The 13,007-nt window shown below is 49.4% G+C and overlaps 1 protein-coding gene across 10 annotated transcripts in view; it reads right to left on the reverse strand.

Moving 5' to 3' along the window:
• BCL11A (BCL11 transcription factor A) overlaps positions 1–7,527 on the reverse strand; it is a 100,938-nt gene extending 93,411 nt beyond the window's left edge. For 2 of the 10 annotated variants that reach the window (XM_053890711.1, XM_019428937.2), the window contains exon 1: positions 6,943–7,527. In XM_053890711.1, coding sequence (XP_053746686.1) covers positions 6,943–6,997 — 55 coding nt within the window. In that variant the 5' untranslated portion in view covers positions 6,998–7,527. Of the gene's footprint in view, positions 1–3,522; positions 3,642–4,591; positions 4,711–6,942 lie in introns of those variants that run through there. The other 8 variants (XM_019428878.2, XM_019428745.2, XM_053890712.1 and 5 more) reach the window with 7 other exon arrangements.
• Positions 7,528–13,007: the final 5,480 nt, after the last annotated feature.

The following is a 13,007-nucleotide window of genomic DNA, read 5'->3' on the forward strand; positions in this document are numbered from 1 at the left end:
GGAGAAACAAAAGCACAATTATTAGAGCACCAAAGAGAGAGAAAGGGGAAATACATTCTCAACCCCACCCCATCCCACCACATTATATAAAGTGTTTCTAGCCTCCTTCATATAATACCCAGAAAATGTGAGCACCTAAAACATGTAAGGATATGGAGGTTATCAACAAGAAAGCAAATTTATCAATGAGGCAAATCATCATATATTTAAGGAAAACTATCTGACTCGCATAACTCCTGAGAAACCACACACACACACACACACACACACACACACACACACTATAAATTCTGTCTGTTTTTCGAGTTTAGAAACAATGTTGACTGTTAAGTAAATAGTTAACACAGGTGACATAAAGAAAGCTTAAATAATAACTACCCCCAAAACTGGTAAAAACATGGATTGAAACCAAATTTCTTTCTTTTTTCCTACAAAGTTGTCTGTTGTGCCAAAGAATAAAAGAAGAGGTAAATAAACACACACACCCTTTGTGTCAGTGTATATACTTCGAAGTATACAGAGACTTAGCTTTGTAAATTAGAAAGCTACTATATCACACACAAAATGTGCCACATTTACACCGCCATAATAAGCAAACGACTGCATTCACCTGTGAAACGGATCTAAATAATAATCATAACGTAGCATAATTCATACTGCCAAAAACCTTTCTGATCTCACTCTCAGTAGTGCCACAAAATCAAAGAAATACCAAATTCACTGGCAATTCTTCCCAGACACATTAGCTAAATGGGATACTTTTGAGTACTTAAGAAAATAAGCCAATTAGTCATTTTTTCATTCTGAAGAAAGGAATGCCTAAAATATTCTAAACATGTTTGCACTTGGTGGCTCCCATCACATAAAAATCAGAATGGTCAAGCAAATGCCACATCTCAGAACAAGGCTGAGAAGTCCTTTCTTTAGACTTGAAATACTTCGCCTAATGTTGTCAAAGTTGACTAATTTTCTGAATGAGCTCCAAAACGCTTCATTATGGGACTATTTCTACACACATAATCACCAGCGGATGGTATAACAAGGTAGATATGTCTTTCATTCCCGTTTCCTTTTTTTTTTTAACTTTGCACCAAAATACTCTAGCGTCTCATTTGAATAGCTTCTATGATTTTTTAACCTTCCAAAGGGGAAAAAAGAGTTGGTAAGTATCTGCTCCTGAAACTGTATGCTTACCCTATCAAAAAAAAAAAAAATCACAAAATACAAAACACATCCAGGATGCTGCCAGTTAATAAAACTGAAGCAGAAAATGTACAAGTCTTAAACAGTTAATCAGTCTGACCTTCTTTAGCAAGCTGCCAATTTCACATTTAATGAACTTAAAGCCACAGAGAATCAAAAAATAGATTTTAATTTGAGTGTAGAATATTGGAACCGATTTTGATAAAGTGCAAAAATCCAGTGAACTCAGGTTAAATTTATTTCAACCCTACCCAGGCTGAATATTGAGGGGGAAGATCTGGAGTAACTCCCAGATGTGCTGGGTGAAATAATATTGAGAGAGCCCTGCCTAGCTGCACCTGTGCTCAAGTAGGACATGTCATAATTTCTAGCCTCTGGTACTCCTCCTAATTTAACATAAGGTCACCACAGGAATATGAAGGTTATATTCCCACTAATAAAGACAGCAAGGTAAGCACTTATGTTTCTTTGCCCAACATACTGACCAAAAGATAAATACAAAAAACACATGCATGCTTTTCAAATAAAATGACACAAATGGAAGTGCTTTTGCATTATGCCTCTGTGTCATTTTTCTTCTACATTTGCTTTCATTTTGACCAAGTGAGGCACTGAATAGGGAAGTCATTCTCCAAGATCCCTGCTACTTGAATTAAGGATTTTTAAGTATACATTGACAAATGTGGCTTTTTGTTGTTGTTCAGCATTAACCAAGTTCTGAGGGTTACAGATTAAAGAAAGATTCAGGAATAATATTTTGTTTCATTAAAGTTAGTACTACGTAGAACCTTTGCAAAAAAAAAAAAAAAAAAAACAAACCAAAAAACATTTTTTAAACTCCACCATTAAGATTCGTTTTTGTTTGTTTGTTTTTTTATCCCCAAGGCCTGACATATTCTGAAAGTGGAAATATTATTTAGGAGCAAAAGGAAATATTCTCCTAGGTAGCAAATAGTTAAAGGTAATGCGGTACAAAACAGACTTGGTTAAAGTCTTCTAAATGTAGTGACTGAACTGATTTACAATCAAAACCAGGAAATGAAGTGGTAATTCAGAGGTTGCTGATTACACCTCCACATTTCACCTAATTAATTTTATAGGAGGCAAAGTTCTTGAAAATAACAAGATGATCAAATGTACAGATATAAAACCTGTAACCTCAACATTTTCTATGCTCTTAACGTAAATTATTGCTAATTAACAAGAATTATATCCTAATGTATGAAATACGTCTAACATCGGGCTTCTTGCAAAACATTTGGCTAGTAATGTTCAGAGAAATATCAAAACGTGTTTATTATTGCTGCTATATTATTAAAAATAAGACGAAGTGGGGCACAAAGAAAATATGAAAATACAATTCTCTTGGTGTAGTCTACTGATTTGCATTGACATCTTTTCTCAGTGGTAATCAACATTTCCTTTCTGGGCATCTGTTAATTTCTCTGTATTTTAATGCAAATTCCTCTTTCCCTAAAAACATTCCTAACCTCAGCCATTTTACCCCCTCCCTCAATTCAACTCCATCCTCCTTCGCCCCCACAATACCAACGTTTCTAAGCTCCGGCCTAAACCTCCCGCTACAAAGCGGGGAGTCCAGGATTGAAGTGGAAGGGAGTGGGCAAATAATCATAATAATTAGCCACGAATTCTCTACAAGAGGAGAAAAATAGAAAATAAAATGCTTCTGCGTTCAAACAGCAAGACAGACTGGAACGTCTCAATGCCCCAGCGGCTGACTGAGATCTCCTTCCTCTCTGCAGTTGCAAAGGAATAAATTTAAAGAAGAAAAAAAAAAGCTCAAGAAGAAATGTAGGGAAGAAGCGAGGGAAAGGAAGGCTGTTGGGGGAGGGGGAGGGGAAAAGGAGCTATGCCTTCAACTTTGCTTTCCAAGTCCTTCCTTTTGATTGTCTTAACAGGGTAAGGAAGCAAACCGAGTCAGAAACGCAGAGAGGAAAAGCAAAGAAACAAAAGCGAAGGCTAAGGCTACAGGCCCGGGGCCCGGGGCCCGGTGGGGGCGGGCTTTGCAGAAAGTGAAGTTGGGCGCCGGGACTCAGGCACAAAGCGAGCAGCTCGCTGGCTGCAGCCTCCGGCGGCGCTTGCTGCAAACACGTGCAGCGGCGACTGCCGGGCCGTGGGGCCCGGGCCAGGCCGGGAGGCAACGGGCAGCCAGGGGCCCCGACTGCCGCCTCCACCCGCGGTCCAGCCCGGCCTCAAGGTGACAACCGTTCCCTGGCCCCGCCAGTTGGAGAAATGGGAAGTGAGGCTGGGAAAACTCGGTTGGTTAACGTGGTGCAGTCTCGGTATCCTCACACACACCTCAAGCGCGGGCCCTGAAATTCATTCTGTGTCCCCAGGCTCACACTTTTTACTTTGGGGGATCTCTGCAAATGCGTTTCCCCCGCAATTCCGGGCACGAGTGTGCGCAGCGCCGCGGCGGCTGCGGTTATTCATTATTAATGACGCTGCTAGCCCGCATCATTATGATGATAACTATTACTATTGTTGTGATTTCGGGCTCCGAGGCGAGAGCTGCGGGAGGCGGGGGAGCCAGGGGTCGGGCTGTAGAGCCGCTGTGCAAGCCCAACGTAGCCGCCGTTGTCCGTGCTTTGCGCTGGGGTGTGGGGGTGGAAGAAGTGAACCCGAAGACCAAGTGCAAACTTGCTGGATCCCGCCCTTTGGCCTTGCCTCGAAGGCGGAGAGTGCGTACCCCCCTTTTCCCCCTACCAAAAATGCCCGCCCCGAAAGAAAGCGAAAACTGCACCCCACTCCGCGCCCGGCGCACGGGATTGTCGTCCGCGCTCCCGAGCGCTTCTCCGCAGCCCCGGCCAGAAGCATTTTTAAAGTCAAAATGAAGAACAAAGACATAAGGGGTGATGGGGGGAGAAAGGGAATTCTGCCTAACCGTCCGTTTCCCCCACCCCCACCCTCGCAAAGCTCTTCCCTCCCCGGCCGAGAAACGCAAAGCAGGGAGTGGGGGAGGCTCTGGTACAGGTTCAAGTTCGCTGAGCTTTCTTGATCTTGTTCTGCCTCCTAGCGACCGAATGGCTCATTCAGCCTAAGAAGCGGAGGATTGGGGGGGAGGGGGGGTCCTGAACACCGGAATGGCTCCCGCCCCCTCTGCGCACCCAGAAAATGAGAAAGAACTGGCCCTTGAAACCCCTCCATACTACTCCCTTAACCCAAAGCCCGCACTGAGACAGGGATAGAGGCCAGCTAAACCCACCCAGCCTGGAACGTCCCGAGGTGGACCCGGGGTGGGTGGGGGATAGGGGAGCAGCCTGGACTGCACGCCTCAGTCCGTCCTTTGAGCCCCCACTGCATCCTTCCGAAGAAGGTTCCGGCTTTCCCGAGTCCTGCGAACACTGCCCTTCCTTCCCGCCGGTACCTGGCCGGGCTGTAACTTCACACCGCCGCACGCCGCGTCTGCTCCGCATCCGGCGCGGCCGGGGGAGTGGGGGGCGGGGGAGAGCGGCGAGGGAGGGATCCGCGGGGGTGGGGAGAGGGAGGGCCCCGCAACGTGCCGGGGCGGGGGGAGCTTCCGAAGTGTGTGACAAGTTCCAGAGCCCAGTGAAAAATTCAACTCCTTATGCGCACCCCCCCCCCCAACCCTTTAATAAATACAGAACTGGGTATAGACGGTGTTTTAAAATTACATCAAAATTTAAAATAAGGGTCACGAATGAGGAGGGGAAGGGATGTGGGCCCTCTCACGCCTTTCTTTCCCTTGCTGCCAAACTTTCCTAAGTGCCCACCGCCCGCCTTCCCAGACGCACTCGGTTAGCCAGGACACAGTAACCCACCCACCACCTCATAAAGATTCAAAAGGACCACCGCCCCCCCCACCGACCCCCGACCGAGCCAGACCCGGGTTAGAGGGCAGAAACTCAAAGGTGGGGTGCAAGGAGTACCAGGATCCAGCACTCCCAAAACACACAGTCGCACATACTGCTCCCTTGCTCACCTCCCCACCGCACCCCCACCCCTCCCAATTCACCCCCCACCTGGCCTGGCAAGGCTCGGGAGGCGGGGGATAGTGGCCAGACCGGGTGGGAGGGGGTCAAGGAAAGCACGTGGTGACCTCCCCAAGGTCCGGCGCGGTGGACAAGAATGTCGGGGGGGTGGGGGTGGGGGAGGGGGAAACAGACGCGCTTTTTCAGTTGCTTTACAAAATAAAAATGCTTCGCAAAGCTGAGTTTCTCCCCAGCCGATTTCGAAGTCTGGTGGGCTGGGAGGAGGTCTGGGTATTGTGCTGGGGGCGAAAATGGACTGTGGACCCGGCTGGCGCGGAGTCGCGGCACGGCCTGCCGCTGTGCCGGCGGGCAGGCGGCTGGCGCGGGGTGGGCGATCCTGGGCAGGGCGGGGGCGCGGCGAGGCCCGGCGAGGCCCCGGCGAGGCCCGGCCGCCGCCGCCGCCCGCTCCCGGGCTGCCGCGCCGCGCTCGGTCCTCTGTCTGTTTGTTGGCAGGAGGCTCCCGCACACGCGGTGCTTGTAAACATTCAGACACGAGATTTTTCCCAATCAAAATCCACTTCCACTTTTTTTGAAAATCTTCCAAAAAATAGTAAGAGGAGGGAGTTCCTCGCTCCCTCTCCATGCCGCCGGCGCTCTAAGTTTGCAACTAAAGAGGTTTTGGGGAAGGGGGTAATTGTATTTTTCCTCCTCTAATAGAGATTGAGATTTTTGCAGGGGGGGTGGGGGAGTCAAAGAGGAGAGCGTTGCAGAAAACGGCTGGCCGAGCGTTCGGCTTCTGTTTTGGGGCAAGAAAATTTTTACATCCTCTTGCCTTGTTTTATTTTTATTTTTTATTTTATTTTATTTTTCACGTCTTCTCGCCGCCACTTGAGGTTCGGCTGGGAGGGGCGGGCAGCGGGAACCCAGGCGACGGCGGCCCGAGCGCCCTCCCTCCATCTCCCGCTCGCCCCGGGCCCTTGCTCCTGCCCTTCGGCGGCGGCGGCGCGGAAGGGCAAGCGCGAGGAGCCGGCACAAAAGGCAGCGGGACAAACACCCACCTCGGGCCGGAACAAAAGGCGGCAGCGCCGGCGGAGGCTCTGGTCCTTCGCGGTCGCCAGGCTCTCCCAGGCGCCGCGGCCCCTCTCCACACTCTGCAGACTCCAGAGCGCCGGGGGGCCCCCTCCCACAATCCCACTTTCTCACTATTGTGGAGATGACTACTTTCTTCCTAGTGCACACTTGACCGTGAGCGCGCCGCTGTCCGAGGGCCATTCTCACCTCTTTTTTCCCTGGGAATTGTTTTTTTGGCTTGGGCTCCCTCCTCCCGCCCCGTTTTCCTTCCTTCGGTGAGTGGAAGCAACCCCCCTTTTCCCCTCCAGTTCCCTCCCCTAGGTTTGCAAGAGAGTTGTTCGCATCCATAGCATTGTTCATTATTTTGCAAAATTGGAGGGGAAATCATTGCGTTCCTTTTCTAAAAGCGAAATAAAGCAGCGGAAAGCATGAAAGAGGAGGAGTCAAATTTTTGTAAATTAAATAAAAATAAAAGGTGCGTGCTATCCCAAAAGTGTACGTACGCCTGTGGTTCGGGATAGGATGAGGTTTGTTTTTTGTTTGTTTGTTTGTTTTTTCTCCCTTTAAGCTCTTTTCTCCCGACTCTCGGAGGTTCATCTCGTGAAAAAATTAAAAAATGCATGCACACACCCCTCTCTCCCCCTCGCTCTTACTTCTCGTCCTGCGCGCTCTCGTGATTATTAATAATTATTATTACTATTATTGGGTTACTTACGCGAGAATTCCCGTTTGCTTAAGTGCTGGGGTTTGCCTTGCTTACGGCGAGACATGGTGGGCTGCGGGGCGGGCGGGCGGCGGCGGCGGCGGCGGCGGCGGCGGGCGGACGACGGCTCGGTTCACATCGGGAGAGCCGGGTTAGAAAGAAGGAGACTCCAGAGAAAATATCTTCATCAGTGCCTTTTGACATCCAAAATAAATTAGAAATAATACAAAGATGGCGCAGGGAAGATGAATTGTGGGAGAGCCGTCATGGCTTTTTTTTTTAAGCAAAAAAAAAAAAAGAGAGAGAGAGAGAGAGAGAGAGAGGAGAGAGAGATAGAGGGGGAGAGAGAGAGAGAGAGAGAGAGAGAGATGAAAAAAATGGCAAAAGCCCCCCTGAGCTGCAAGTTCAAGTGCGGACGTGACGTCCCTGCGAACTTGAACGTCAGGAGTCTGGATGGACAGAGACACACAAAACATGGGCAGGGCGAGCAGGAGAGAAGGGGAGGAGGGAAGGGGAAGCTCACACCAATGGACACACATCAGGGGCTGGACATGAAAAAGAGACCAGGACAAGCCAATGGCCAGTGCGGGGCGGGGGAGGTGCGGGGCGGGGGGCTCCGCAGACGCCAGACGCGGCCCCCGGGGGAGGGGCGGGCGGAGGGGAGGGGGCGCTGGGGCCGCAGGCTCACCAGTGGCCGCAGCCAGCGCCGTGGCGGCAGCGTGGCCGGGAGAGAAGAAAGGGGTGGCGGGGGGGGCGGGGCGGGGGGGAGCAAGACGTGCGCCCTGCTCCCCCCCGGACGCGGACCCTAAAATGAAAGATTACTTAAAAAAAAAAAAAAAGCCAAGAGTGTACAGCAAGACTGCAGCTCGGGTCCGGGGAAGCGCGGGCGGAGGGAAGCCAGGTAGAGTTGCTCCCGGACACCCTCCTCCGTGCGCACACCCACTTCCCCTCACCGCCGCGCCACGGCCGCGCTCGCTCTCCGCGTGCGGATGCCCGGGGCCGTAGTGAAAGCCCTGAGCCCGCGGCTGCGCTCGGGAAACTTTGCCTGAGGAGAAGATAGCAAAGAAAAATCACCCGAAGTTGAGAGCTGAGCCTCCAAGTTACAGCTCCTCAGCCGGCGAGGGGAGGCGGGAGGGACCGCGCGGCAAAACGGAGTCCAGCCCAAGTTTGGAGGGTTACGGGTCCGGAAAGGCAGCTCTGGGGCCTCCCGCGGCCGGGGTAGCCTGGAGAGAGGGAGCAAGGGCGAGGGAAGAGGCCCCGGCCAGAGGGCACCCCTAAGGCCGAGCGGGGGGGGGGGGGGGGGTGGGGGGGGTGCTGGGATCTGAGCACCCTGGCAAGTGATTGCCAACTGGAAGCACGGAGTCTAGGCCCCCCAGGGTGGCGGAGACAGAGGCCAAGGAGTAAAGAACGAGGAGCCAGACTCGGGGACGTTCCAGTCCCCAGAGGGGAGTACCGGGGCCCGGGGCGAGGAAGGCGCCGAGGCGTCCACCTCACCGAGCGGCCGCGGGCCAGAGGACAAAGCATGGGCAGTCCCGAGAGTTCCAGTCCCTGGGAACGTGCTCCCGGCGCCGCGGGAGGTCCTCGAGCCGGGTCCCAGGGATGGACACACCCCCTCCCACTCCAGAGCAACTGCTAGAGCATAGAGGAATGGAAAGAAAAATGTTTCTGACAGGCAGGACACAACTATTCCTGTGCTGTTACCCGGGGGAAGAAAATGGGGATTGGAGAGACAGCCACTGGTTCGCAGGAGCAGCGGGGAGACCACGGTGGTGGGGTGACTACCCTGGGTCAACGCCGTGCTGCTCAGGCGCCCAGAGCCAAGGCATACACCCTAGAGTCTGCAGGTCCCTCTGGCCTTTCCACAGACGTTCCCGGGAAATTAAGGAAGACCTGTTGGAAATAAACCCCTGTCTCTTTAATGCACACACGCGCTCTCGCGCGCACACACGCGCGCGCGCGAGCGCGCGCGCGTGCTGCCGCTGTCAAAAAGCGGGCTTCACTCTGGCGTGGGATACTTTCAGTTTTACGTAAAATGTACAGCAACAGCACCCCCTGCGATTGGAAAGTTTATTCAGAAACGTGTCTGCAAAGTCCCCCGGCGTCTCCCGCCTCCCAGCCTCCCCGCCTGCCTGCGCCACCCTGTAGCCTCAGCCGCCGCCGCCGCCGCCGAGGAGCCAGAGCTGCGATTCCAAATCCGGAAGGGCAGGGGGGGCTGGGGGGGGAGGGGGGTGGGAGAAGCAAATGGACTCAAGTCCAAGGAAGGCGTGGGGGGTGTAGGGTGGAGGCGGGTCGCTGTGGCCCGCGAGACTCGGAGCTGCAGGTGGACGTGTGTGAGTGTGTGTCTGCAGAGCAAGGAGCCTTCCTTCCCTCTCCTCCCAGCGGCTCCACAACCCCTCGCGTTTTCTCTTTCCCCCTCCTCAGTCTAAGAGACGTCGTTTCTGTAAATTCACCCACCCGGCTGGGGGCTTTATTGTTTTAAGCTAAAGCCCCCGGCTTGCAAGCGCGCACCCACCTCCCTGCCGCGCAGGCAAACGGCTGTTTATTCTCGTGTTGTCTTAGTAAAGTTTCAAACCTATTGGAAAATGACTGGCTTGCCTGGCTCGGGGAAGCTTCGGGCCCCACTAAGGAAGAAAGGGAGGGTTTGATGTTCAACATTAGGAGAGATGTGCGCTGAACGGGGTTTGCGTAAATGTGTTTTGTTGTTATTGTTCCCCTCCAGCTTAGGGGTAGGGGGGAGGCATTCAAATCCTGTTTAAGAAGCAGGAAGATTCACTTGCAGTAAAGCTCTGTAGTGTGTGCGTTACACCATTTCCCCTTTTTCATGAGTTCTTCAGAGCAGGTCGGCATCTCCCACTACTGTCTTTTTTTTTTTTTTTTTAATCTTTTTAAACTAGCTTTAGAGCGACCAAAAGAGTGTCATTGCAAGAGACATGGGGTGCGTAGAAATGAATGGTTGGAGGGAAGGCGAAGAGAGGGAAGAAGAAAGTGCAACTGGGAGGTCTTTGAAAAATAAATAAATAAGATAAAAGCCTCATCAGGTAACAATAGTGAGTCAGATTCTTTCGGAACCGAGTTTTCACATTTAAATATTTCCCCCATCCATCCATCCATCCATGAAAGTCTATATATAGAGAAGGTATATAAATGGGCGAATGTGTGTTGTGGAAATATATATGTATGATTTATATATAATGGTGTGTATAAAGCTTTTCAGGGTTGGCTGTAGTGTAAAAAGTAATGACTTTATTACCTCTGAAAGGTTCTGTGGTTCACATTTAACAGTCTTCTGAATTACAATTCATTACACCATTGTGTGCTCTCTAAAACCGGCACCCCATCAGGGCCGCTATCTGTGGTTATTTCCAATAAATAACTGGCAACATTTTATTGATTTTCTTTTTTAAAAAAATCATAGGAAATTAAGCACTTAGTTACAAGTGGGTCTGCTATGTTATTGCACTTGTTTCAGATTCCAGGGGGTTCCTTCCGAAACCACATCTTAAAACATACATTAAAAACCCAGTTTTGCAGCTGCTTTCTCTGGGTGCCAGTGGAGAGGTAAGCAGCGACGTTTCCACCATTAACATATATTTAATTCCACCATCATAAAATGCCCAGAGTGAAATAGGAACTGCCCTCCGCTCCCGCCCCTCCCCCAGCCTGATTTCACCCAGTCCAGAAAACCTGGGCTGTGTATTGGCATTTGATCCCTCCTCGTCGCGCACCCCCACTGCTGGTCCCTTGTGCTCGCCCCTACGAGTGATGCCCCCTCCCTCTTTGTTGCTGGATACTCGCTAAAGAGCCCAAAAGTGGGGGGTGGGGTGGGGAAGGGTTTGTATGCGTGTTTAAAGAAAGAAAAATGTGTTGTTTTAAGAGGTTTAAAAATATTACATAAGTATTGATTAATGATGCAGGTGGTTTTGTAGAGGGGTGAAAGTTCACTTTAAACGCGCACACTTGGATACACAATAAGTATATTTACCTTTACCAAAGTGGCTTTAAGAAAGTAATAAATTATGACAACGTTAAAATTATTTTCTGGCCGTTCAGCTAACTTCATTTGGAGCTGTGGAATCTTTGCTAATTATGCTCCGTGAGCTCTTTCCCAAACCTTTGGTGACGACACTGAATGTAAACTCCAGGGCAACAGACGACCCCTCCTCTCCCCTCCTCCCCCTTTTTATCTTGCCCGCGGAGGAGACTCCCCAGGACTTCCTGCAGTATATATTCTGCCTCTGATCTCCGTACTTAATAGCCAAGTCCTGGTTTATGCTTTATAATGTGTTGACAAGTTTTCTAACAGACTTTCTGAAATAATGCACATATATTCACGTCGGTTAGAAACCCACCGTATTTTTAGAGTCGAGTAGATCTATACCCTAATGCAGTGAGAGAGTGTAAATCATAGAGGATTTCATAGTCCTTTCAGTAGTTTTCGGTATGAAGTATGAGCCGCGTGGCCTCCAGACGTAACCTTTTAGAAAAAAAGACAGTGCTTTTATTTTATGGTGTAAAGTGCTTTTAGCTTCAGGGCTCAGAACGTGAATGTGGTCAACAAACAGCTCCAAGAGAGAGACTTAATACAGTCCCAGCCCTCGTGCCGAGGATCGCCTGGCGCGGGGAACTCGGGCTGAGCTGGAGAATGAAGGGTTAAAAGGTCTGTCTCATTGGAAACTACAAGATTAAAATAAAATATTCACTCTCTGCCTTTAGGGGGAAACACCTTTACAGGCTTAAAGATAAATAAATGAATGACTGAATGAATGGTTAAAAAATTGTTACAATCAGTTCCACCTTGCTTTTGATCTTACTTTTTTCTTTTTTTTCTTTCTTTCTTCCTTTTCTTTTCTTTTTTTTTCTTTTTTCTTTTCTTTCTTTCTTTCTTTCTTTTCTTTTTTTTTTTTTTTTTTTTTTTTGGCCTAATAGCCATTCAGAAAATAGAGAATGGGCAGTCATCTTCATAAAAATAAAACTTGGGCTTAGATTCAATATTTGGCATAGGTTTTACATTTGGGGTTCTTGAGGGTGGGAGTGCTAGGGTGTCCTTAAGACAAAGGAAAAATTAATTTTAAAAAAATGAAGGGAGTTGTGTGTGAGAAAGAGGGTGGGCCTTAAGTGGGCCCCCTAAATTGAAAGGTGAGAAGAAGGACCACTGATCCCTCCTCTCCCCAGCCTCCCTCAGCCCCCACCTCCCTATAACATTTCTTCCTCCTCTACTGCCAGTGTGATCCAGAGCCTAGGACCTAAGGAGGCCCCCCACCCCACCCCAGGACTGTGTCTATACCTTATGCAAAAGCAAACATTCCCCAGGGAGGTTCCTGGAGGAGCAGTTAGTCTGGTATTTCTCCAGAGGCTCCCTGGGCCTTTAGCTGGCTGGCAGGCAGGCTACTTCATATACCTGTATGTTTCTGTCCAAAAAAAGATAAGAAAGAAAGAAAGAAAGAAAGAAAGAAAGAAAGAAAGAAAGAAAGAAAAAAAGAAAGAGAGAGAAAGAAAGAAAAAGGAAGGAAGGAAGGAAGAAAGAAGAGGGGAAAGAGGGACTAATGAAGGAATGGAGAAAGGGAAGAAAAGAAGGAAAAGGCTGAATCTGCTCTAAATAAGTCTATACTTGCCTCCAGACTGGGTTGCTGTGTGCTGAGTCAATAATGTATGGGTAGGGGGAAGCAGTCTCACCATTTAAGCAAGAAACCCTTTGGAAGACAACAAGTTCTGGTTAGAACACTGCTAGGTAAAATACTCAGTTTAGCTCCCAAACGTTGGCATCGAAGACACATAGGTGTTGGGCAATAAAGCCAGTCCAATGTACTGCAATGGAAGCATACTAGTTCCACAGTATGTGAATACACAGTATTTCAGTACCCAGTGCACAGTAGATGCTCCATTAATGGTTTTTGAGCGAATAAGTGAATAAATCCTATTACCACGTAAATGAAACCAACATAACCATTCAAATTCTACTAGTTTCCCCCAGAGACCAGTAAGGCTTTCATCAGGCAACCCTATTGTAAGAGCTAATTTTAGCCTAAACGTGATTCCCACCAAAGATGGTGAGTTCAAAAAGATTATCCCAAATGTTA

Source organism: Panthera pardus, unplaced genomic scaffold (assembly GCF_024362965.1).
Source record: "Panthera pardus isolate Hobbes unplaced genomic scaffold, ASM2436296v1 HiC_scaffold_25, whole genome shotgun sequence".
NCBI classification, from domain to species: Eukaryota; Metazoa; Chordata; class Mammalia; order Carnivora; family Felidae; genus Panthera; species Panthera pardus.